At 38.6% G+C, this 23942-nt stretch overlaps 1 protein-coding gene across 2 annotated transcripts in view; it reads left to right on the forward strand.

Moving 5' to 3' along the window:
- LOC146592730 (putative acyl-CoA dehydrogenase 6) overlaps positions 1–23942 on the forward strand; it is an 86679-nt gene that overhangs the window by 47131 nt on the left and 15606 nt on the right. For both annotated transcript variants that reach the window (XM_085310515.1, XM_085310514.1), the window contains exons 3-5: positions 7824–7953; positions 12821–12927; positions 18590–18757. In XM_085310515.1, the coding sequence (XP_085166641.1) occupies positions 7824–7953; positions 12821–12927; positions 18590–18757 (405 nt within the window). The remainder of the gene's footprint in view (positions 1–7823; positions 7954–12820; positions 12928–18589; positions 18758–23942) is intronic.

Here is a 23942-nt window from a genome sequence, read left to right on the forward strand (position 1 = left end):
GTTATGATTTGACATCTTGAGCTASTTAGATAAGGGTTGCCATTACAGACAAATCTGGGTTTCTGATATTTATCAACTTACACTTGAATAAAATATCTTCCAAGAACAAAAGTAAAGTAAAGGCTTTGGCTGGTAAATAGTCAATCTTTGTACTAACTAATAACGTAGCAATTTTAATAAATAGTGAATTTRATTTAATAAATAATTAAGCTAAAAAGCAGCGCTATGTGATTCAGGGATTAAGTAGATATGCATGAAGTACAGGAGAGCTAGAACATGAGTTGGATCTTCTGAATTTTAATTTTATATTCCGAAGCCTTTAAGAAATGAGAGCARTCAGTCTGCTCTTTAGCCATAAGGCTTATTGCAAAACTGAGTACAATTCCTTCTGATTTCAGGTGCCACTTTTCATCAAACTTCTAAAAATTCTTTACGAGTGCATATACTTGTATTTAGTCCTGTCGCTCATCTTTTCTTTCTGTTGTACTTGAACAGGAGAATGTTCTTTGGGGTCTTTCTGTGTTATCTGTTACATCTTCTCTCGGTTTCTGTGGCCTATTCATCTACAGGATGTTGCATGTCTGGCTTTTACTGTGTATTCCTTTTAATTCCCTTTTKTGTATTCATACTTCATCAGATCCTGCTGGAGGAAGGCTTGCCTTGATGCAGAGYAGCATGAGCATTTTGTGGTGGTTTGGTAGTTCCTGTGAGGTGAGGAGTCGCGTACAGGAGCAGCAGCCGCGTATGAAGTTGCTGTTTCGGGCTGACAGTTCCTCTACAGCTGTGAGATCGACTGATTTAAAATCRGTTCAAAAAGAATGAACGTATTTCTTGGCTGGCTGCTTTCGAGCTATTTCCAGCTTCAAGCTGCGGTCATTTTCTTGGGACGAGGAGTACGTTTAGCACAGGCTCGCAGATGCCTCATCGAGCCCGAAGACCGATTTCAGTGACTCCGAGGGCTGATTCACAGTGATGTCAGTAGCCCTGGCCTGCACACACCATTTCAAAGGATGTTGATGCAATACTTGCCCGTTTGTCACAAGGGTGGCAACCTTCGAGCTCGAGAGTAGCTCTATTCCCTACCAGATAAGCCTGACTCAGAGGATTAAACTGAGCTTCCACAAACAAAGCTTAAAGTAGGGGAACATGCAACAGGTTATAGCAACGTGTTCAGTGGGGCATCAGGGGTCTTTTCTGTATTTGTTGYAGCTACTGATTGCTTGACCACAAGCAGCAAGGGGGTTGCAAAAGCGCTGTTTCAGAAACCTGAGCTGTACTTTGTTCATGAGCTTGCCAGAATGGAAACCACGCTGGAAGCATGGCCTTGAGCAGAAGTTCAGGAGGTGCGATATTCAGCTTACGCACTTCTTGATTTCATTTTTCCTTCTGTTTTTCTTTTTCCTGTTTTCTTCATGCTGTGGTATTTATTTTGATTGTAACTTTCAAATATATAATAATTGAGATCTGTACTTTTTAACCTCAAAGAAATTGTAGGATGGTTTATCTCRGCTTTCATGAATCTGATGCTGGATTATAATTGCTGAGGGGAAAAAATCATATTGGTTTAAAAGCAGACAGAAAAAGACGGAGGAATCTGTGATCAGCAAGTACGTCAGGTTTTGTCTGAGTTAGAATTGATGCAATAGGTGATATTCAGGATTGTATGCAATCGTGTGGGGCTTTTTTTTTTTGTCTACTGCATCATTTCACAGTTTTACTATTTCTTTTGTTGCTGTGTGGATGTTTATACTATGTTTATACTGTACAGCTTAGCTTTTCCTTACCCGTAACATTAATTCTATGTAATTTTTTGATTTTATGTGTTTTTTTTTTTAAGAGCTCTGATACTCTTTTGAGCTTGAAGATTTATGCAGATGTGATTGCTGACCCACAGGGCACTTGGTTATGCTGCATGATCATTTAAAAAATCAAGAAATTTTATAAATATGTAACAGAGATGTTTTTGGAAGTCAGAGGGTAGCAAGTGCAGCTACTGTCRAACAGTGACTTAAAATATATTACTCTGGCTTTCCAGAGCAGAGTGACCTAGACAGCTTTGAACCTTGTTTAAATGAATTTGTGGCCCCCCAGCTAGGACCAGGCCTGTGTGATTCATTTATCTGCTTAGTGGCAGGTTTTGCAGAGTTCATATATGTATTTTTTTTGAGAAAGTTTCTTGTCCTTGCATTGCGAGGAAAAATTCCTCCATGTTTTCCAGGGTAGCTCTGCCTGCATCTGAGGCAGTGCTAGGCAGCTCCAGTTACCTTATTCATCTCAGTAATTTGGTTTCTGAAGCAGTAGCAATGATGACTTATAATACATARTAATGAGTATTGCAGGAACACATAATTTGCATCGATAATTGGCCTAATTCTGGCTAACTGTACCTGTTTCAAAAGGAACTAACAGCAAATTCCGRAATTCCAGTTTTTCATTTTCCAGAGAATACCACATCACAAGAGTAGTATCACTGACTAAAGTTTTAGGACTAGAAAAGATTCTTATCTGCTTTTTTTTTTTACATATATATATATATATATATATGTACATATATATGTGTATATATATATGTATATATACATATATATATATATGTATGTATGTATGTATGTATCAACTCTCCTGATTCAGATAATATGTTAAGGAGAAGTTTACATCTGCTACAAGACCTCAACATTTTTTATGTGGTTGGGTTTTTGTTTTCTTTTTTTTTTTTCCCCTTTTTTTTGGTCTGGTCTTTCCATGGATTAATCCGGGTGATTTAGCCACATAAATAAATAAAATAACCCCCCAAACATTCATCTCAGGAAGGCTGAAGGGGAATCACAGTGTCCTGCTATATGAAAGGAGAGGCTCCTTCACTGCACCCAGAAAGAAGCAAATGACCAAGAAGGTAACAGGTATTTCCTGATCTCGGTCAGTCAAGGGTTTTGAGAATGGGTTCCCGGCAATTGAACATCAAGGAGAATGCACTTGGGAAAATTCTTTCAATTGCATTTACATAAGGAACAGGAAGAGAGTTTTGGTAGGACTTTATATACTGTCCTAACTGATGACACAGTTATGTAACATCAGGGCTCTTTGCAGTCTTCTGGAATTGAAATTCTTAAACTATGTTTATGACAGATGAGTAAGGTTTGAACACTCAAATTTTGCTTCTGTTGATTTAAAATTGTAGGCTATGGTAAAAACTGGCAATTAGCTCTGTCATCTTGGCGTCAGATGAAGGATTCTCTCAGACCCATCTTCATGGGAGTTGATTCCTGTTTTACTTTTCTTTCTACAGTGATTAGAAATAAGAGTGCATGTTTTTGCCCTGAGTTATGCAGCAATGCTAGAAGTCATTTTGCATTATATCCTTTTGGTAGATATAATTTGTGCAAATTTTGGCAGCTCTATAAGCAAACAAGATAAATCATATAAGCATTAAAGACTGAGTAACCATTCATCTGTATTGTGTTTTCACTATTCCTTTTTCCAAGCTAACTCACGTTTTTAAAATACACTGCAGATCCCCAGTTTTTCCTTGTTTCTAGTCCCTTATAAACCTTTTTCATCACAGATGATGTCATTCCAACAAAGAGCTGCAAGATGGAGTTCAGAAGCTGAATTCCAAGCAGAAACATGCTTAAACTCCTACCAAATTTGGACTGGAGACTTCAGGCCTCTCCTCATTGAACAGTCATATATGAGCAGGGAGCCTGTACCTGTGCAAGTTACAGGAAATGTGTTAGTCTTTGCAAAAATAGTGTGGTCATACAAAAGACCTCAGCTCCTCCTTTGACTTTGATTTGCAACAAGTCCCTCTGCGCAGACTTTTTATCTTGAACTCCTGCTTCACAAACGTAGCAGTGTAGAAACAAGTTGCTCTCTATAAAATGAGGAGTCTGTTTCCTCAGGTTCGAATAATGYGGTTGTGGTTAGCAGAAAACCACAGAGACAATTTAAAGAAACAGGTTAATATACTGACCATGGAAATGTAATTCAGTTCCTTTACTAAGAATGCTGTGAAGTTAACTATGCATCTACAGCGTGTGATAGTGAATTTTGATGGTGATGATGGGTGATTCCTTTGACAAATGTCTGATATCTCTGTGACTAAAGTAAGAGTTTAAAGGCATAGTAAGGAATTTTTCTTTCTTTGTGTGTTCATGTAAGCTTGCTTTGTTTTTTGTCGATTCTGTCTATAACCACCCGAAATCCATGAATAATGGACAAGATATTGGATGAATTGGTGCTTAATAGCTGGAAGTTGTTGTGCTGTTGTCAGCAAGACATCGACAATTTGAATATAGCAGAATTGCCTCATTGTACTTGTTCTGCRTTATTAATGTGTTAGTGCATTGGATTTGTTTAGCTTGGCTTTGTTTTGTTCTTTTAATATTTCCTGCAAATTAAAAGTGGAAATGTGGCTAAATGTTTCTCTTGAAGCCACACGTGTCAATGTAAAGTTAAATGAAATATTTACCCTAGAAATGTTTTACATTTGAATATTTATATATAGCTTGTTATTTTTAAAAATCCAATCAATCCTGAGATTTATTTATTTTTCTCTCATTTTTGATTTTTCACTAAAAATTACATTAGGCATGGTGTTTGYTTTTTAAATGAAACTAAGTTGAACTATTGCACTTAGTTATTACTTCATTGCACAGATGCTTCCAGGRAGTGTTGTTTGCTGATATGACTGGTTTATACAACCCTCTTAGTGGAAGCTTATTCTCTTATTCCAAATAAACCTTAAACATTCATTCCAGAAAACGTTYGCCTTTATCACTCAAGTAAATGGAAATAAAAATGATCTTGTTTCCTTGTCTCAGCTTTGAATTCAGTATTTGTGTTAGAGAGTGTTGTGGGTTACTGTGTGTTATCACAACTGCAGTGAGTGAAACAGAGGCGTGACACAAATGGCACAAAATCGTCTTTAGCCGTGACATAAAGTTTCCCAAGTTAGTTTGAGATACAGCCGCACAAACTGCTCTAACGGGCTGAATATGTCTCGATGAAGTGCTGTGTCCAGTGGGCATGGCTGCACCCTTCAAAAGAGGCATCCCCTGCAGTCATCCATCAAACTACCACTCTCCTTTCTCCATGAAACCTTTTTTCCCTTGGCTTCTGGAACAAAACCGATGGTAATTTGGATAGTTTTATGCTGATTAATGGTCTCGCAGTTTGTTTCTGCCTATCTCCATCTATTGGTTGTCTCCTGTGCTACCTATCCCTCGACTGCAAGCTGGCTGCAGCGTGCATCGTCGCTGCGCCGTGTTAGGGCTTCCCCCTCCGCCTGCTCAACCCCTGAGACTTCGTGCTAATTTTTTCCTCTCTCTCTGRTAGGATTTATCTTGAATGACGTTACTTTGTCATTTGCAGCATTTTGTTTTTGTACAGTTTAGTAGCTTATTTTGAAAGAGAGCCACATTAGATCTAKTATATATTAACGCATGAGGGCATGAACAAAGAATGTGTATGAGCTGCACACTTATAAAAAATGGTCCTTCTTAGGGTCAGTTGTGAAATCACTTTGGGTAAATCAAGAACTAGGCTTTTGATTTGTSAAAGAAATTGGAAGACAAATATGAGTGGCTGGTAGACAAAAGCAAAGAGAAAATTAATAGTAACTGATCTGGCAATAAAGTGATTGGCAGTTTTCAAGTGTAAAGCATTTCTATGATGCCAAAACAAAGGTAATCAGTTATAATGTTTTTCTCTGATGTTTTTCTGATTGTTGAATGTTTTCATTTCTAAACTAATTTTATAATACCAAGTTTTCCAGCACACCCCTCACTATCCCAGCAGTGCCGTACTGTTACTAGCTTTTATGTAGTTAGAGGAGGAAATAGTATTTCTTTATTATCTTCTCTTCAATTTTGTTCACACTTGAGTCCATGTTGGCCGAGCACATTACAGATGTAAATTGAGTGCTGAGGCTGGAATGCCTCAGGTGTGATTTCCTTGTGTTTATTTCAAGGGCAGGAAGGGGATTACTGAGCTCTGTTAAATGTTTTGCAGTTCATGTCTGGTACATCCTCCTTCTGGATCTGAACTGCTGCTACAGAATCATGCAAAACTACCAAAAAAAAAAAAAAGAATTTCCTATACCAACCAGATTTTTAGACACTATTGTGTGTACATACATTGCTTACCATTCCTCAGGCCATTTATTTATTGACGGGGACATTTTAAAAACAAGAGAATTGGATTATATATTATACTAAAGATCTCCATATTACTATCATTTCACTGAATTGCATAAGCTCCAAATAGCAATTTGTATTTAAATTTTATATATATATATATATATATATATATATAAAAAATGTATATATATGTGTGTACATATGTATATATGTATGTATATATATATGTGTATATATACATATTTTTTTCAAGAGACATGCTTTATTTTCATGTGAAAATTTTGAAAAGTAGTTATTTTGTAATTCTGACAGTCCAGACCGTTCAGGCTGTCCTAAATACAAATGTTATTTGAAAGTTAAACCTCACACTTCATCTTTTCAATTTGTTATTTACCTTCCCTCTGCTGAAAAAGGCTGGACAAAAACATTCCCGTGGGTTTAGGGAACACATAACAGCAGAGGTAATCAATTATTACCTATTAATACCCTATTAATTATTACCTATAAATACCCTGTATTTACATGCACTATGTTGCTTTCATTTTTAAATACTGGTATTTTTTGAAAACTTCAAGGGAGGGCAGTACGGGGGTGAGCTCAGGCGCTGGATGCCGCCGAGTCCGCTCGCTCATGAAGACGGCAGGTGCTCATCTGCTCCACGCGGGCTGCGGTTGTGGGGYGAGGACTGCATCCGTCCGTGGGGCGTTTCCTTAGCTCCTCTTCAAATGGGTTAGGAGCGAATGGGGCAGGGGAGAGGAGCGTTATCCGATCAAAACCGTTCAGTCGGCTAACAGCAGGCGGTGGCCTTTGATGTCTCACCGTGCTTCCTCTGGGATATAAACTGCTTGCTATGCCTAGAAATTACCTCATCTATCACAGAAATGCAGTGCTTTCCTGTGCTCTCCTGCGTGGTGGTTTATCAGCCGTAGGCGCTGTTGTGTGGCCGGGGAGGTGCTGGGGAATAATATCCTCTTTAACTGGACGCGCGGGGTGGCGGGCGGGCAGGAAGAATCATCTGTGCTGGCGCCCGGCCACCGCCCGGCGCCGTCACCCGCGTGCTAATGAAAAATGCTTTAATGAGCGTGGCGTCCAGGCGCTGGGATATGAAGCATGCGCCCTCGGTATCCTACTTCTCTCTAATGTTGGTTTTAAGCTACAACGGTAACTTGCCACGGGGAGACGGTGGGCGCGCGGCCTCGCTCTGCGCTGCCGTCGGTACTCGGCGCGAGGACGGTTAGCTCCCGTCCAGCGGACGGGGGTGAGAGCCCACGTGTGCAGGGCTCTCGCGGAGGAAGAGAAGCACGTCTCRCTTCGTGGTAATGTGTTTGTGTGACTGTACTGCTAGAAAGACTAGTTTCGCATAGATGCTGTTTTCAGTAGCCCTTCAATTTTTCTTGCTGTTTCCAGTAATGATGCTACTTAGCATATCCAGAGGTGACCTGATGCACACATAGAGAATTATAGCAGRTGTAATTTTAAGTTCACGTTTTGGGGTTTTTTTTAATTCCTTTTTCTTTTTTTGGAAAAGTGTGGTACCACTTCCTTTTAAAAAGAAGATAACAGTCAAATTTGTAAACATTAATAGCAAAATTCCAGTTGTGAGTTCTTGCAGTAGYGTTATTTTTCTTTCCTCATTGCTTACGAGAGTCTCGAGCACTGATGTCACACACATTTTCTTTTTTTCAGAATATGGTGGCATGGGCTTGGACTTCTCGTATAACGTTGCAGTGGCAGAAGAACTGGGACATATCCGCTGCGGAGGTATTCCGATGGCTATTGGAGTGCAAGYTGGCATGACTACGCCCGCTCTAACAAGGTAACTTTCTGAATGTTTGGTTTAGCCTAAAACCCAAACTAAACCCRTGTGTTTAGGAGTAGGAAGAACATTACTGCATAGATTTACTTTCTAGTTGCTCTTCAGAAACACTTGAGAAAAGGAAGCTGCTCTCTAGCCTGTCCTTCAGACAGGTTAGTTTCTAGGGGAGGAAATAACTGTTCTATAAAATTGGAGTGTGTAGCTTTCCTAAAAGCTTATGTGATGTGTTTCCAAGCACACAGCATTGCAGCTGATAAAACAATCTTAATGCCTGAATCTGCCTATTCACAAATCTGTGTTGTTCGCAACTTGCTTTTTTTCTTAGCCRAATGTCCCAGTGAAGTCATATTAAGGATGCATTTTGTTGTAATGATTAGGATCAGTCTAATTTTATTTTACAATTTACTTGCTTTTTTTTTCCAGTTTTACAAGATGCTCCTTGTTGTCTGTGGCTTTTCAGAAATAATGATTGATAGTGGTGTAAGTCCTTCTAAAACTAGCTCAGGTATTATGCTGCCCACATATGCCTATAAACTTTCCATGTGTTTGCTCACCTTGCTTTTTCGCATGGTATTACATCAGAATTCACCTTTACTACCACCTGCAGTAGAGCTTCTAAATTTGAGAATGAAATGCAAAATGTTCTGTCAGCAGTGATCTGATCTTTGATATATCTGATCTGGAACACAACTTTCTGCCAGATCTTCCAAATACATTCTAGATGTAACGCTTTACTTGCTSTCATGTGGAGAAAGCAGCTGTCAGGTAGGAATGTGAATGAAATACATTGCCCTGGGTTTCTAAGCAAACCTGTAGTGTGACATCCATCATGATATCAGATCAGTGTAGATTTTTATCCTAGCAGTAGGCTTTGCTTGAATTTTTGTATTATTTCTAGCAGATACTAAGGAAGGATACTAAGGTGATCAGTTGGAGGAAAGTGCTTTTCTGTTTGATCAGTTTACTCTGCTGAATAAGTTGAAAAATGAAAAGCTCTAAACAGTAGCATATCTGAGAACTAATGTTTTCTTCAAAAAAGTTACAATTTTGCTGTTACTGATGATTGGAACAGTGGTTTTGGAAAGCAGAATCATCCACTTCATTGGCTGGGAACACGGTGAAGTGAGAACAGGTCTTTCAAGAGCTGGATGTCTTGCCCACTGGCTTAGTGTGAAAGAAGCTCGTTCTCATGCTTCCTCAGAAGTACAGAGTTGTCCCTCCATCACATTTTGTGCCTAATTTCCTGGTGTGCATAAGGTAGGTGAGATCTTGTCTTGAACCACAGTGTAGGCTGTTATAGGTGATTAAAGGTTTGGCTAGTGGAGGCTGATGAGAGAAGATCTGAAATATCTGTAGCACCCAGTTTCACCATCCTCTGTTTTTCCAGGTCTCCCTTCAGCTGGCTGCAGCCAGCTGTAACCAAATTCCCTCCATCTCTGGACTTGGTACATGCAGCCTTGGCCAGGCGCTGTGTGGTCACAGCAATGGGAGACTGCCTGCATTAATTAGCCCAGTGGTGAACCAGAGCATATTCACACTTGGGTACAAACATGCTGAAAGACCTTCTGGGCTGCAGCTGGCGCTTTCCAGAGGAATTACAGGAACACGTGTTTTCATGCTTGAAGTGTTTTTCTGTATTTCTGAGTTTCTCCAAAACAGAAATGCTTACAGATCTGCACTTGGAACTTGTTCACAATTATGTTTTTCCAGTCAATTGGCCCACAAGCAAAATTCTGACTCTTGCTCATCTGTGCTGTTTGTTGCACTGGTTTAAACCACTTGCCTTTAAAATTAAATCCTGAGTACTGTTAGAACTGCCTACAGCTGTTTGTATTCAAAACTTCAGTTTGCAGTTAGTAGTGTACAATACAATGCCAGTTGTACTCAGAATCTTCCTTGCTAATTGAATTAATTCACTGCAGCTCAGCTTTTTTTCTCCCAGAAGCATAAGAAAAAAAAGTGAATAGGATCTGTGGTTCTAACAGGATGACTATCAGCGCAATTAAGCCAGAATAGTGATGTGCAAATAGACATTTTTCATTCATGTAGCAATCTAACCTGTCAGAAACCAAATTTTTATATGTATTTAGAATGAGTAAAGATGACTTTCAATTTCTAATGGTCAGAGCACATAAACAGATCCATATGGATCTGTAAAATTTCTTAAAACTGTATTTCACTGTGATTCTTTTTCCATTTACCCRATTTATCATCATTTATGGGATCATATATCATTGTCATTTTTGTGTTAGTATTCATGACATTCCAGCAATGTTACTAATTAAATGTGGAGCAAAAGACAATGAACTACAACCATGCAGGATGTTTTTAAATGGCATGCTTGGGACTTCTGGCTTACTCAGCATCAAGGAGGTCTAGTTTATTGACTCCTGTGTCTGTCTGCCTATATACACATATGCATGAAAGTGTATTGTAGAGGGATGCTAGGGCTGCACAGTTAATCACCTGGGAAACTGGGCCCTAGTACACRGCCCCAACCCAGAAAGCAGACATAATCTGGTCAGAGCATGATCTCATTGGGAACAGAATTTTCTAATTCTGAACCTATTAGACTGGAAAGAAGAGCATGTGGTACTTAGGCAAACATGAGATTTTTCTGGGATGTGTTTAAGATGGGTAGAATTTTACAGAAACAAAGTATTTCTAACACAATAGCCAGCCACTTGCTGAGCGTGTCCTTTCCACAAAGCATGAAGATGTGTGATTTTCTGAGACAGCCTTGCCAGAGTTTTGTTTTTTTTTTTTTCTTAATGGCAAAGTAACATTTCCCCAGCCTCAGTTTTGGGAATAGCTGAACTATTTTCTGGAACTCAATACAAACAAACAGAAATATCAAACCAAAAACATTATCTTGAGGTAAGTTCTTGTCATGAAAATCCTCTATTGAAGTAACAAAAGGTCGGCAAAGTTAAAAACATCAGAAAACATTGCCAAACAGCCTTAATAGGCAATGCTGCTAGCTCCTCTCATAATCTGTGTTTTCATGGTTTTTTTGTCTGATAAATGTACAGCTGGCTATACTTGATCACATTCAAAAATATAAAAAAAAAGAAAAGAAAAGAAAAGAAAAAAGTATCCTGTGTACCAGGAGACCTTGTTCCAGGATACTGAGGGAAGGAGTAAACACTCCAAGCTCACTTCTTTTTAATATTTGGGATTGCTACTGTGATTGCTTTCACCAGGGGCAGGAATATGATTTGAACTCCCTACATGCGCAAAGCAAAAATACCTGCCAGCTCCTACTTGGTTCTCTTCCTTTCTCTTGTCCTTTGACTATTTTGTGTCAAGGTGGAGGGAGGGTRTAAGGGTCTGTTCTTAACCAAAATGTCATTGCTACTTTGGAAGTAAGCTGCCAATATTTTTGAAGGATGGCCCAAGTRACTGTAGCCTCCTTAGCAAGCTGTTGCGCCTCGGGAGAAGCGTGGAGATGCTGACCTAGACGCCTCTAACTAAAGAGGAGGCTGAAGAGTAGCTTGTCTTTTGTGGATTCCTGCTCATAGAAGAGAGATCTGATAACCTGAGGAATTTTTCAGTCTTGCTGGTATAAGAACTAGGCCATGAACTCACCGTTCACACTGCAAGACCAAATCRGGGGATGTTGTTTAGAAAAAAATTAACCTTGAAGTGAGCTAGACCACATTCTGAATCAGTGAGGGTAACTGAGGCATTGGGAGAAAAAATCTGATGCACTGGAAAAAAAATCGTGTTCAGGGAAGGAATCACTGCTGCTTTGTGGCCTTAGCAGCTCCCTTCTGTCCCCAGTAGGCACCAGCTAATCGTCATTCCTGAGCTATCTGTGTCTTCCCAAAGAAAGAGAGGCCTTGCTACCAGGCACTGCTCTTCCGAGGCCTTGGCAGGGGTTGCTGCTGCTCTGCTGCTCAAAGAGAGATTTAGTCCCTCTTTTCTGGGAAGTGTTGTGGTTGATGTGTGCTGGGCAGGCAGCTGGTGATGCTGATGTTGGCTTTTGGTGTTAAAAAGTAGCTGCTTGCTAGTGATTGTTAAGAATAGATTTTTATGGGGAACAGTTTTATCAACTACATTTGAAATTTCTTTTTGATCAGGTGACACCTTTGGCTGGTAAAATCACTGTTTTGACAAAATACACTGTGATTTTGTATTATTTAGTCCTTCTAAAATTCTAATCTAAATCAGCCTAAACAAAATGTGCATAGCTCACATTAAATGGATTAAAATATGGCTATCGTGTGTTAAAATACCTTCAATGGTGTGCTTGTTTCCATTTTTATTTTTGTGGGGYGTAGAAGAGCAGCTGGGAAGAAGCAGTCTGATTTCACTGTAAGATTTAAATGCAGATATTAGATATATTAATCCTGGGAATACTGATATTTGCAGAGACTCAGAGTAGCCATGGCCTATTATAACTTCTCAGCACATTCATCCTGTCACTAGTAAAACCTGGCAAAAACCTGATACAAAAGTCAGCAGATATGCAGAGGGGAGGTTCTCCATCATGGTTAACTGCAGACTGAATAATCATTGAGGGGAAATCCTAGAGACTACATTTATGTGTATCTGATAGCTATCAATGCAACAGCCATAAAAATCAGATTTGGGGCATCTAGACCCACACTGATTTCTCTGGGAGTGAGATGCCTGAATACTTGTAAAAACCTTTTTAAAGTGATTGTGGCTGCCCTTCCATTGAAGGGTCAGGATCACAGATTTTGAGCATCTCTTCTGTCTTTTGGCTCTGGGATAGATTTCACCTAGTCCTAGGAAAGTTATTTGGTTCCGATACAGGTAGAACAAAATGCATAAGGGTCCTGTAAGTAAGATTTACCTTCAAAAATTTTTAATAACCTCTATTTTTGTTATATTATTGCAGGTTTGGTTCAGATGAGTTGAAAAAACAGTTCCTTGTGCCAACTATAGCTGGAGATTCTGTGGCTTGTTTGGGAATCAGTGAARTTGGAGCTGGATCAGATGTTGCAAGTAAGCTAACCTAGCAAACCACCAATTTTGGATATCCTGGTATTCTCGCAGAAAGAATTTGATTTCGCTGAAACTTCCCCTGCCAATAGCATATGTGAAAAGTATACAGGAAGGAAAAGTCTGGTGTGGTTGGAGCAAAATGGGAAAATACTGTGATATTGCAGGAGCAGTTATGTATGTCTCTGAGGCATTTAAAAGTAATTGAATTGAACATATTTGTCAATGCGTGAACAGATATAATCCTGTATGGGCTAAGCAGAACAGATTAATATGCAACATAAACAGGTACTACTCTATACCTGGGCCACATTCAGCATAGATGTAAATATTGGTGTAAATTGTCTTTCCAGTATAAGAAGTGTTAYGACATTCATTGACTTGTCAAAGTCAGCAAATGTCAAAGTCAGTAAAAACATAACCAGCAAGACAGCAGGGAGGTACCAGTTGATGCGTCTGTTGATTCTGGCCAACCATTTAGAAGAAAAATATACTGCGCTAATTATGGATGCTGCAAACTTTAGAAAATAGCCTGAGAGCAGTATAAMTTTCTGATGCAGACATAAGCACTTGTGATGCTTGTTGGCGTAGCTGCGATGCTTGTTTACAGTGGTGACCACTGGAAAATACTGAATGCTCTGCCACTAGATGCTGCACTGCCTTACAGTGCTAGTTGTCTACCATTCCYTCTAGGATTTCACAAATAGTGTTTTCTTATTGCAGACTTTGCTGTTAGTTGTTCTTTTCAACTTACTGCTGCCTGAAGAGTTGGGGAGGAAAGCAGGAATCTTTGGAAATGCAGGAATATTGGTGTTTGCCTGACATTAGAATCATAATCCATCTTCAAATGAAATGTAATTTGATAAAAGTAGAGAAGATATTTTACATACACCTGTCATACTGACGTTGGAGTTCTCATTGTGTGGAGTTCTCATTGTGTTTTTGCTGAGTGTCCCCAGTCACTACTGCACGGCCATGAGCACTATGACACCTTCTGGAGTTGCACAGCAATCATCAGTTGTGCAAACCTGCAGGTGTATATGCAACAGTGTGCAACCTGCTCAACTGGACCAAACTTGCCCTTTCTTAATGTAGATCTCTCCAGTGGATGTGGGAAAATTGCAGAGTTAATCCTTCTAAAAATTATAGCATCATACTTTCACAAGAGGTTCCTCTAGCTCATTCTGACCTCACCTCAGTCCCTTCAGTCATTTTTCTGCAGTGAAAATGTCTCTGAATTGACTATTATTTTATTCAGAGCTAATGAAGAATTCACTATGCCAAATGTATGAGCCCTGTGTTTTGGTCACTTTGCATGAGACTACTTGTCTTGTTTTGGTGTACCTGAAGCCATGTGTATTTGAACAATTAAATATAAATGGGTAATGCAGATAAAGTTAAAAATATTTCATCTGACTGTCGTTTCCARGCTTCAAGGGGAGGGAATGACAAGAAACCACTTTTAGGGATTTTGCTCTTTGAACACAAAAGGGCTAACCTGAACACAGCTTTCCTACAAATTATTGTGACAGCTTCTTCCCACAGATAAAAACAACTTTGGCTGAAGTYTTTTGGTCGACCAAACTGAGCCCTCTGTGTACCTCCTTGAATACTTGTGCGACCAAACTCATGTTGTTTTCTCAAGACAGATAGATTCAGTGTTAAAGCAGAGACATAGCAAAATGTTTTCAAGAGCATTAATGGGGGTAATGTAATAATGGGATTAAGTCTCTTTCTGTGATCCAATACCATTTTCCTTTCTAATTAATTAATTTTGCTCATAAGAAAAAAACATTGCATAGTTATAACCTTATTTTAATTAAAATAATTTGAAAATTGAAATTTTCTAATGTAGGAAACACAACATCATTTATTTTAATATCTTTCTAGTTTAATTAGGTGATTATCAAAACTTTCTAAATACGATTTTAATTTTTTGATGCAGTACTCTAGATARTAAGTGACACAAATATTCTTTTACTTGCATGTTGTTTATCTTTTAGCTTAATTGGTATGATGTAGTTGGATTAAGACAATTAAAGAGAAATTTGGAATGGAGAATTTTGAGAAGAGGTTGTTCAATTTATCTGATAAACCCAGCTTGTCAGTTCAGCTGAGGAAAAGACTGTAGAATGAAAGATGTTGCTTTTTCTGCATGCATGCATGTTTGCATGGTTTTTTTTTTTGTTTTTTTTTTTTTTTTTTTAATCACCTGCCATGATAGATCTGATCCCTGGTATAATTTGAGAAATCAGCTTACAATGCTTCTAAATGGTAACTAAATGGACAACTTATTCCTCAGTTTATATAACTGTGTAGCTAATAGTCACATYGGGAAAGAAACTTTCTATGTTTCAAGTTATATCTTCCTGGCAACTGCACCAAATAACCCATTTCATCTACACTTCTTCAACACAGATATCTTGCCCCATTCCTTCTCACTGGAATTCAGTCTTTCGGCTTTTCTGTTTTTTAGGCCGTCTTTCTGGAGCACAAGTGATCAGAATTGCATGTGATGTTCCAGCTGTCTGTAATGGCATAAATACTTCCTCATGCCTATGTTTGATTAATGTATTTCTGTTTTTCTTGCAAAGATCATTAACAGAAATACTCAATAGGTTTCATCCAAAGGTTGATTTCCAAGAAGGAACTCCATTAGTACGTCCCCTGAATGCTAGCACTTCCTCTTTTAAAACAACCTGATGTGATCTTCCCTTTGCCATGTTTCTTATCCACATTTCTACTTTTATCTTAATTCTCATCCTTGCAAAATTTTCACTAATAATTACATAGTAATAATATATTAGTTAACTAATAACTAACTAGTAATATCATATTTTTGTTGGCTTGGGTACAACAAGGTTTGTTTCCTATTCTGGTTTTCTCTAGAAAATCCAGTTTCATAATTAGCAGATCAGGTTAATTTGAGCTACCATTGGTAAACTGAATTCTCTTTTCTTTCAAAATGTATGCTGAAGCTGTGTAGATTACTGAAACCAACAACCTCTTCTTTATTACTTTTAATTTCTAAACACTCTTTCCTGTCAATGTCATGCTTTGTCAGCTACATTATAAACCATTTTCTTTCTTCTTCTTCTTTTTTTTTTTTTTTTTTTTTTGTGTGTGTGTGTGTGTGAAATTGCATGGGAAATATTTGCTTTGTTTTGAGCCATCCTGTAGAGATGCCTCATGTTTCTCCTCATTTTACATGTGGCTGAAACATTTTGGTTTGCCTTCTCAATCTTTTTGGATTTTGTCATTGCTCATCTATGAGGTTTTCACTCGATCTCACTTGTGGCAGTTTTCTTCATTTTTGACTTATAGGATATGTATTGACCATCTCTGATGGTAAGATAGACCTTAAAACTTGAACCAACCTTATTTTGTGTCCAGGTTTTTTAGATGTATGCCTGAACTCGAAAGCCCAGTGGAAACTTGAGTCCACATGACAGTACTACCTGACCAAGTATGTCACAGTTTGGACTGCGAACTGACCAGCCSCGGCTGCCTAGTTGCCACTAGATGTCTCATATGCCTTTCACTACCTTGTGGTCTTTTGTGCAGGGACAGGCACAGCACGCCCTGTGAGCTATTGAGATATAGGCAGCACAGAGCCAGTGGTGTGGACATGCCAAAAATCACTGCGGAGCATTCACTGACGTGGCCTTTTCCCAGAGTCATGCTCTATCAGGGAGAATAGTTACAGTGGAATATTCCAAAGTTTTTTCACAGTARTATCCTTGAGATTTTGAGTCCACTTGACTTCAGTAAATAGTTTTGTAGATTTTCAAAGCCTGCTGTATTTTAAATATAAAACTAATTTATTGACTTAGTCATGCTTCCTTTAATTTAAGTTAAAAAGAATCAGCTCATGAGTTGTTTTAAAATAGTTGTTTCTCAAGTATTTGAAGCAAACTGTCAACTGTCACATCTGGGAGTATTTGGGCACTCCCATTAGTAATGGCATTTGTTCTTTAATCTGTATGTGGGAAGTTATCCCCCTGTGTACTTGCAAGTGCTGCTTATCTTTCTGATAACATTGCAGCTCTTGATGTTTGCCCTCAGACCTTCCATGAGACCTCAGCAGCAGCTGTGCAGTGGTTGTTCCAGAACAAGGGGATTTCTGATGTAAATCACTCTGTGTATGCTCCCATCGCCTTTTACCTTTTTATGCTACTTTGGTACAGTGTTGTATTTCTTACTCCAGCACTTATGTCCTCCATATATTATTTAGTCTCCATGTATATGATTGCCTGGGGTCTGTGTCCATGTGAAACCAACACCAGTACTTGTGATTACTTTATTTTGTTGGCCGGCATTATTATGCAGATTCCACATCAAGTCCTTTGGACAGATTTGGCATAGTTCTTCTGTATTGCTGGATGGCTATTRTTTTTATCAACATCAGTATTATCTCTTTGTCTTGCTATTCGTCCTTGTTCTCTTGTAAGTTCCTTTATCCACAGCTCTGTCCACAACTCCCTTGTCTTATACAATTATACGATTCTCTCCCACTGCTTTTCCCCCAGCTTTTTCATTAACAGATTTCCTTTTCACCAGTGGGAACTCMGTTCCAGGTTAGCAATGAGGTTTATCTTGTAAAGGAATGTCAGGTTCTTGAGTTTGCTTTGTTTTGAGTTTAGAGCCTTTAGGAAGAAGTTTCATGTGCAGACYGAGGGGGGTTTGTGTGAAGGTATGACCAGTTGACTTAAATGTGCCTGCCCGCTCCACTTTGCATCTGACTCTTACCCTCCCAGGTCTACTGACTCCCCTCAGTAGATTTCATCAGTTCAACGTGGTAAAATGCACTCATATGGACTTTATYGTCCTGTTAGATTTGCAAGTGCTGGTTGGTTTCTCTCTTACCRTCACCTACTTATAGCTAGGCATGTATTAGAGTCTCCCTCAGCTGAGTTTTAGTTCAAGAAATTCAGTTTGCAATACTTTTATGACAACAGTTCAGAGGAAAGAAGCCAACCCTTGGAAATCCTGCTGAAGCATAYATAATAACTAATGATTCGCTCCTGCTGTCTGTTGCATCTATGGCTGCTTAAGGGTGATGTGGACACTAATGAATGAAAATAACATTGTTTTTTATGGCATGGTACAAGTAGGAGTGTTTAGAACTCTTTCACGTAGAGATGTTAACATTTAAACTTGGGCCCTGTTAAAGTTTACTGGCTTTGAATTATTACACCATTCTGACCTAGAACATGCAGGAAGTGCACGTACGTATRTCCTTATGCCTACACGCATATTGAGGCTTATGTTTGTTTAAGTTGGGACTCCATTAGTCACTGAGGAGGCCATTAATTTACACAGTAGCAGAAACACATAACAGAGCACCTCAGGCTGAAATACTTTCAGCCTGAGTTTTTGAGGGTCAAATTTACTTACGGAAGGCTTTCTACTTTCATCCACTGGAATGAAAATCCCACCTTAAAGGAGGGTGAGAGAAGCTGTATTGTTTCCTTGGTTTGTTCAAAGTGGGTTGTACGAAAGGTCTGCCTCTCGCAGCCTGGAAGGCTTAGAGGACTTGGAGGGCTTAAAGTGAGGGGTGGAAATCAGCCATCTGAGTGCAACTGTATGACTCTACCAGTCATTCAGGGGTCAGCTTATCCCTCCTTCACAAGAATAACCCTTAATTTCCTATGTTCTGAAACAGATATCAAGACAACAGCTGTGAGAAATGGCGATGAGTACATCATAAATGGTGGTAAGATGTGGACTACATCGGGGTGCCAAGCAGACTGGATGTGTCTTCTGGCAAATACCAGTAAAGGACCTCCCCATCAAAATAAATCTCTTATATGTCTGCCAATGAATCTACCTGGTAATAACATAGAACTCTTTTTCTTCTAATTTGATATTATTGTCTTTTTTTTTGTGTGTACAATACCAGATTGGAAAGTGTTTGAGAGAAAGTACACTCGTAAATGCTCTGCTAAATTCAGTGTTACACTGTCATACAAAGTCGRTTCCAAAAGGCAATTATACCTACATTTCCACAAAAAGGTGGGGAACAAGAGGAAACGAGCAGGAAATTAAATATTTTGCAGACTTCAGCTTCTGGCTCCTAAATAATTTTATATGGAGAGTTCTTTTTGCCAAAATAACTTTAGAGAAGTTGTTCAGATACGTTTGCATRGGAGTATTTCATAACCTTCTGTGAAAAAGTTCAACCACTGCCAAGGACAAAATTAATGTCTTAAAGAAATYATTACAAAGAGAGCCAAAAACATTTTGAAAATTATAACATCCAACATCTTTCACTTTTGAAATTCCACAAAACTTCTGTCAGTTTTTTCTGTCCCCAAAAGACAATAAACTGCAAACAGTACTCAAAATAAATATTACATTATTTACATGGGGAGCTTTTGCTACGTGTGACCTGTAAAATATTCTCAATTTATCTTTCAAAAATAGCGTTAAATTCTTTTCTTTTTTGAATGAGAATTGGTGAACAGAATATATATTTTTCAATAAAATAAGATGTTTATGTTTGCTGTCCTGTTTCTTCACAAAATGTTCAAAAGTGATGTTCAAACTTGTGAAAATAAGAGGATAAGGAGTTTAGAAATTTCAAATTTTGGAAATRCATGGAAAGTACCTTCCAAGACAATCTTAATCCCACATCCCTRTACTTGCCTCCCAACAGCCCATGGGAAGCATCTCCCTTGCTCAGACTGGGACTACTGACCAGTTGTATTGAATAGTAGAAGGCTGCCAAGCCATGCTGTGATTGCATTGAGATGAGGGCCCTGATCTTCCTCAGGTAACCGTGCTGCTCCATCCCACCTGGTGGGCTTGCTGAAAAGAAATGCAGGTATATCCAGGATGCCAGCTTCAGTAACAAATGATATACGAGTTAAATGCAGGCCTGAGTGAAAGCCTCTACAATTTTGGAAATAGGGGCTTGTTTTTGAAGTATGGACTAGGAGTCTGAGTGAAGAGCYTGATGAAATGGAGCCTGATCTAAGAGGTACAAGTTTCAGTGCTACAGACCACATAGGGTCTGTTCCTGAGTTGTCTACGCAGCTTGCAGAAGTAAGGTATTATATACATAAAGGACATACACTGTATTTATTGGCTATCAAAATTTAGTTTTGAACAGTTTTAACTCATGCCTGCTTGGTTTTCAGTGTTCTTGAGGAATACAAAACAAAACTGGATATCCCTAACTCTGTCTTAATTAAGGGGACTTCCAGTGAGTTTTCTAATTCCCAAGTTTTCTAAATCATTGTGGGAGAAAATTGTGGTAAATATGAGGAGAAAAATTGCCTAAGCCACTTGAGGCTGATGCACAGAGATGTGGAAGTCTTCCTAGAAACATAAATTGTACTCCTCAAAGTATGTATGTTTKTATTCTTCTGTGTGATGAAGATGTGAACCTTCAGAAAGGTCATTGTACAAAGACTGGTGAACTTCTGAAATGAAGTATTAAGGTGGTCGGTTGTGCTCAGTGGGTAAGATCATATCAGAAGTTAGATTTTGGGGGAGGGGGAAGGAAAGGTTTGAAAAAGGCTGCCATTTGACACAGATATGAGAAGGAAGCTCCAGCTGTTTTGATACATCCTAAGGATGTCTCTTTGCCAAAGATCATGTTCTTTAGAGGGCAACAGACCAAGACTGTACAGGAAGTGTCCAGGCAGCATCACAGAATGATGCACGATTAAGCGTCTATAGACGTAGGTATGTCAAAGCTCAAGAGTGAGCACAGTGGAGAACGAGCGTGTTATGTCTGACTAACTGCTGCGCTCACTCATCTATACGGCAGGGAAAGGAAGGAATGCTCAGCGCAGCTGCAAAGCATTTGTTGCCAGCAGCTGGGAGGATGTGAGAGAGTGGTTCAGTATTTTTCATGAAAAACATAATTTCATATGTGCATAATGTAATGTAAAGAAAAAATCCCCAAAATTCCAAATCTGAAAGTATTAACTTCAACAATCAGAATTTTATTGGAGATCTGAAGTGAGCTTTGCTACTTCTAATTTTAGGTTTGTACAGTGTCTACTTTGGGGTAAAGTTAATGATAGTCTRGTTTTGACAGACACTGCTGAGTGCATAAAGGAATTTGGATCACTGTGGTGTGGATGTACAAAAGATACATTAATCAGATGAATACCTCACATATTAAGCATGTTTAAAAAAAGTAGCACTTCATATGGGATGAAAGAGAATTTAGAGGGTTATAAACTATATGTGTATAAATATAGCAAGATAAGATATGGTAAAACAAATGGCTTATATCTGGGATATACACTGCTTTCTTGTCTGAATCCTCAGATAGCATTAAGATAGATTGTAAGAATGAGATAATAAAAAGAGGAACTTCCAGGAAAGAGGAAAGTATATTTTTAAGGCTGCAATTTAAAATGTGTCTCTTTCCATTTGTAATGGCACTGAAGAGTGGCAGGTGAGAGCAACTGCCTTTCTCTCAAGATGGAATGAAAGGAGATTTTCTCCCACTTCTTCAGTCTTCTGACAATGAAGGACACCTGGGAAAAACTGCTCAGGAAGAGATATAGCAATCCACCTCAGGAATACTAGAACACGTAGCACAAAGGGCTCCGTTAGTGATATTAGAAAATCAGGCACTTACCTTGCTGGATTGAGATTTGTGGGTTATTGGATGGCTTGTGCTTTAATACAAATGCCAAGATTTATCCAGGCAGATTTCTACTGCTGCTGGTAATTTCTAGTGTCTAGTAGCCACTATGAGGAGAATTAAAATAGTCAAATTAAGTAAAGGAAGATTTTGATTATAGCCAGAGAGATKATTATGTTTCAGTGTGTCCAAAAAAGAACGCAAGCAAAGTGTACGCTGGCAGGAGAGGAGGCACTGTGCGAGGCTGACCCAGTTTGGCCTTTTTCTGAATGAGAAATGTGAATTAATCTACGAGCAAGCGAAACTGATAAGGCACAACAAAYGAGGACTGGGGCTATATTTAGGAAATTCAAACACATAACCCATTTATAAAAAAGAAAAATATCAATATGAGAAATCATGAACACATTAAGCTTCTCTAACCAGAGCATTAAGAGTTGTCTTTCATAGCTCCCGTATATGAGTGTTGGGAAATACACACTGGGATTGGTTTAGCAAAATARAGAACTGCTGACCGTTGCACGTGTTTCAGCAGAGTCCTCGGGAAAGTGCCCAGTGAAAAGAGCACTAAGTAAATCTTCATATGGGTTAGGAGCAGAGATTACATAAAAACGGCTGGAAGTAGACCAAAGGCATGATCACTGAGAGTCTCAAAGAAAACAAGTGGTAATATTCCACTAGGAAAAGATGTTCCAGAAATCATGTGGGCCTGTAAATGGTTCAGTGCATACTTGGTTTGCTCTGATTTTAATAGAGGAAAAAAACCACAAATGCTTTTTGGCCCGAGTGGATGCAAATTGCTGGATAATTTTCAATCCAAGAGTCAAAGATTTTTATATGGCTGGCTTGATTATCTTTCTACATTGAACAGGTACCAGAGGAAGTATTCACAACATAATTTGCTTGTATATTGCCTTAAGCAGTCACTGTTGATGAAGAAAAATACTGAGTGGAAGATATAGAAGTCGATGTGGACTGAGAGTACTCTTGGCATTTGGAAACAGTGTCAATATTTCCTCTCTAATTTGCTAAGAGATTAAACCTTCTTTACCTTATTCAGTGCTGCTGCTGAGGATAAATTTAAAGGAAATGACTGTCAGCTGCTCCTTCCTGCAAAACTAAAGTAATGCTAAAATCCATGAAAGATAGCAAGGAATGAATAAGTGCAGAATGGGACCACAACAAGCTGTATGTTAGCCAAATAAGCTACATTAGAAACTAGTAGAGGATTGCAAAAAGTAGAATAAAGAGGGAAAAAATCACATAAATCCTATTTTATCACAAAACTGATTAGATGACCGTGTCTGTAGGTAACAAAATGTGTTTTTTGTTTTTGTTTTTTCTGCAAAAGACATATATGCTGATTTGGATGATTGTTTTTCTACATACATTGACTTGGCAGATGTAATCTGGCTGTAGGCCTCAGTTTACCTCTGAAGCATTCTTAATTTCCACCTAGAATTTTCACGCCTTAATCCCAGAGAAATAAGGAGGTGAAGACTGATGAAGATTTCAAGGAAATTATTACAAAAATCTGTGGATGTCCGTTCAGCCTTCATGGCACAGTGATAAACAGCACTTGCATCTGAATTATAGCAAGCAGAACTTGTAACAAGGAAAAAAAACTCCATGAAATTGCATCTACTTGGTGTGATTTTGTAGCTGAAATCTTTTGTGGCCAAAACTGAAGTGATTTTGAGGTCTCAGTGGAGATTCCAACAGGATTCTCTACAGTTCATCTCCAACAGGCCATTGCACATTGGGTGGGAATCTATTCTATATAGGTAAGCCTGTGGGAAAGCAACCCCCCTCTGCAAGGATGTCCACATGAAAACTCGACAGGAGTGAATCGTGATCATTATAATCCCTTCTGTGACTATTTAAATGGACTAAGTAGTATATTGTAGGCCATAGTTTTAACAAAATTTGCAGTTGACTTGGAACTGCTGGATGTTTGTATTTGTAAATTTGAGTCTAACCTTTTTATCATTAGGAAAGAGAGGTGTGTGTGATTGTAACTCTCTCTTCTACAGGTCAGTACAGAAGATCAGAATGGGGTAAAAGTGAGAGGGTAAATGTAGGAGAGAGAGAAGGAAGAACTCTAGTTGCAGTTTAAAACATAACTCTGATGTCTGTCATTGTTAAGTATTTCTTTACTGTTTCACTGCAGCACAGGCATCCAACAAGTATTCTTAAGTTGAATTCCAGAATTTGATTATAGTGCATTAAAAATCAAATGTAAGCAATCAAATAGCACATGATTTCAAGAGATCTATGAGGTAGGATTATTTCTGGTAGCAAATAATTTTCATTTGTGTACATTCTGAAAAGTAAAATCTTTACAACTGCATATTCTGATTTGCTGCTTAAAGAAAAATAAATTCTTAAAAATAGGTTGTGGGCTCTTTTG

The sequence above is a fragment of the Rhea americana genome, unplaced genomic scaffold (genome assembly GCF_003343005.1).
Source record: "Rhea americana isolate MKP2758 unplaced genomic scaffold, rheAme1 scaffold_32, whole genome shotgun sequence".
Lineage (NCBI taxonomy): Eukaryota > Metazoa > Chordata > Aves > Rheiformes > Rheidae > Rhea > Rhea americana.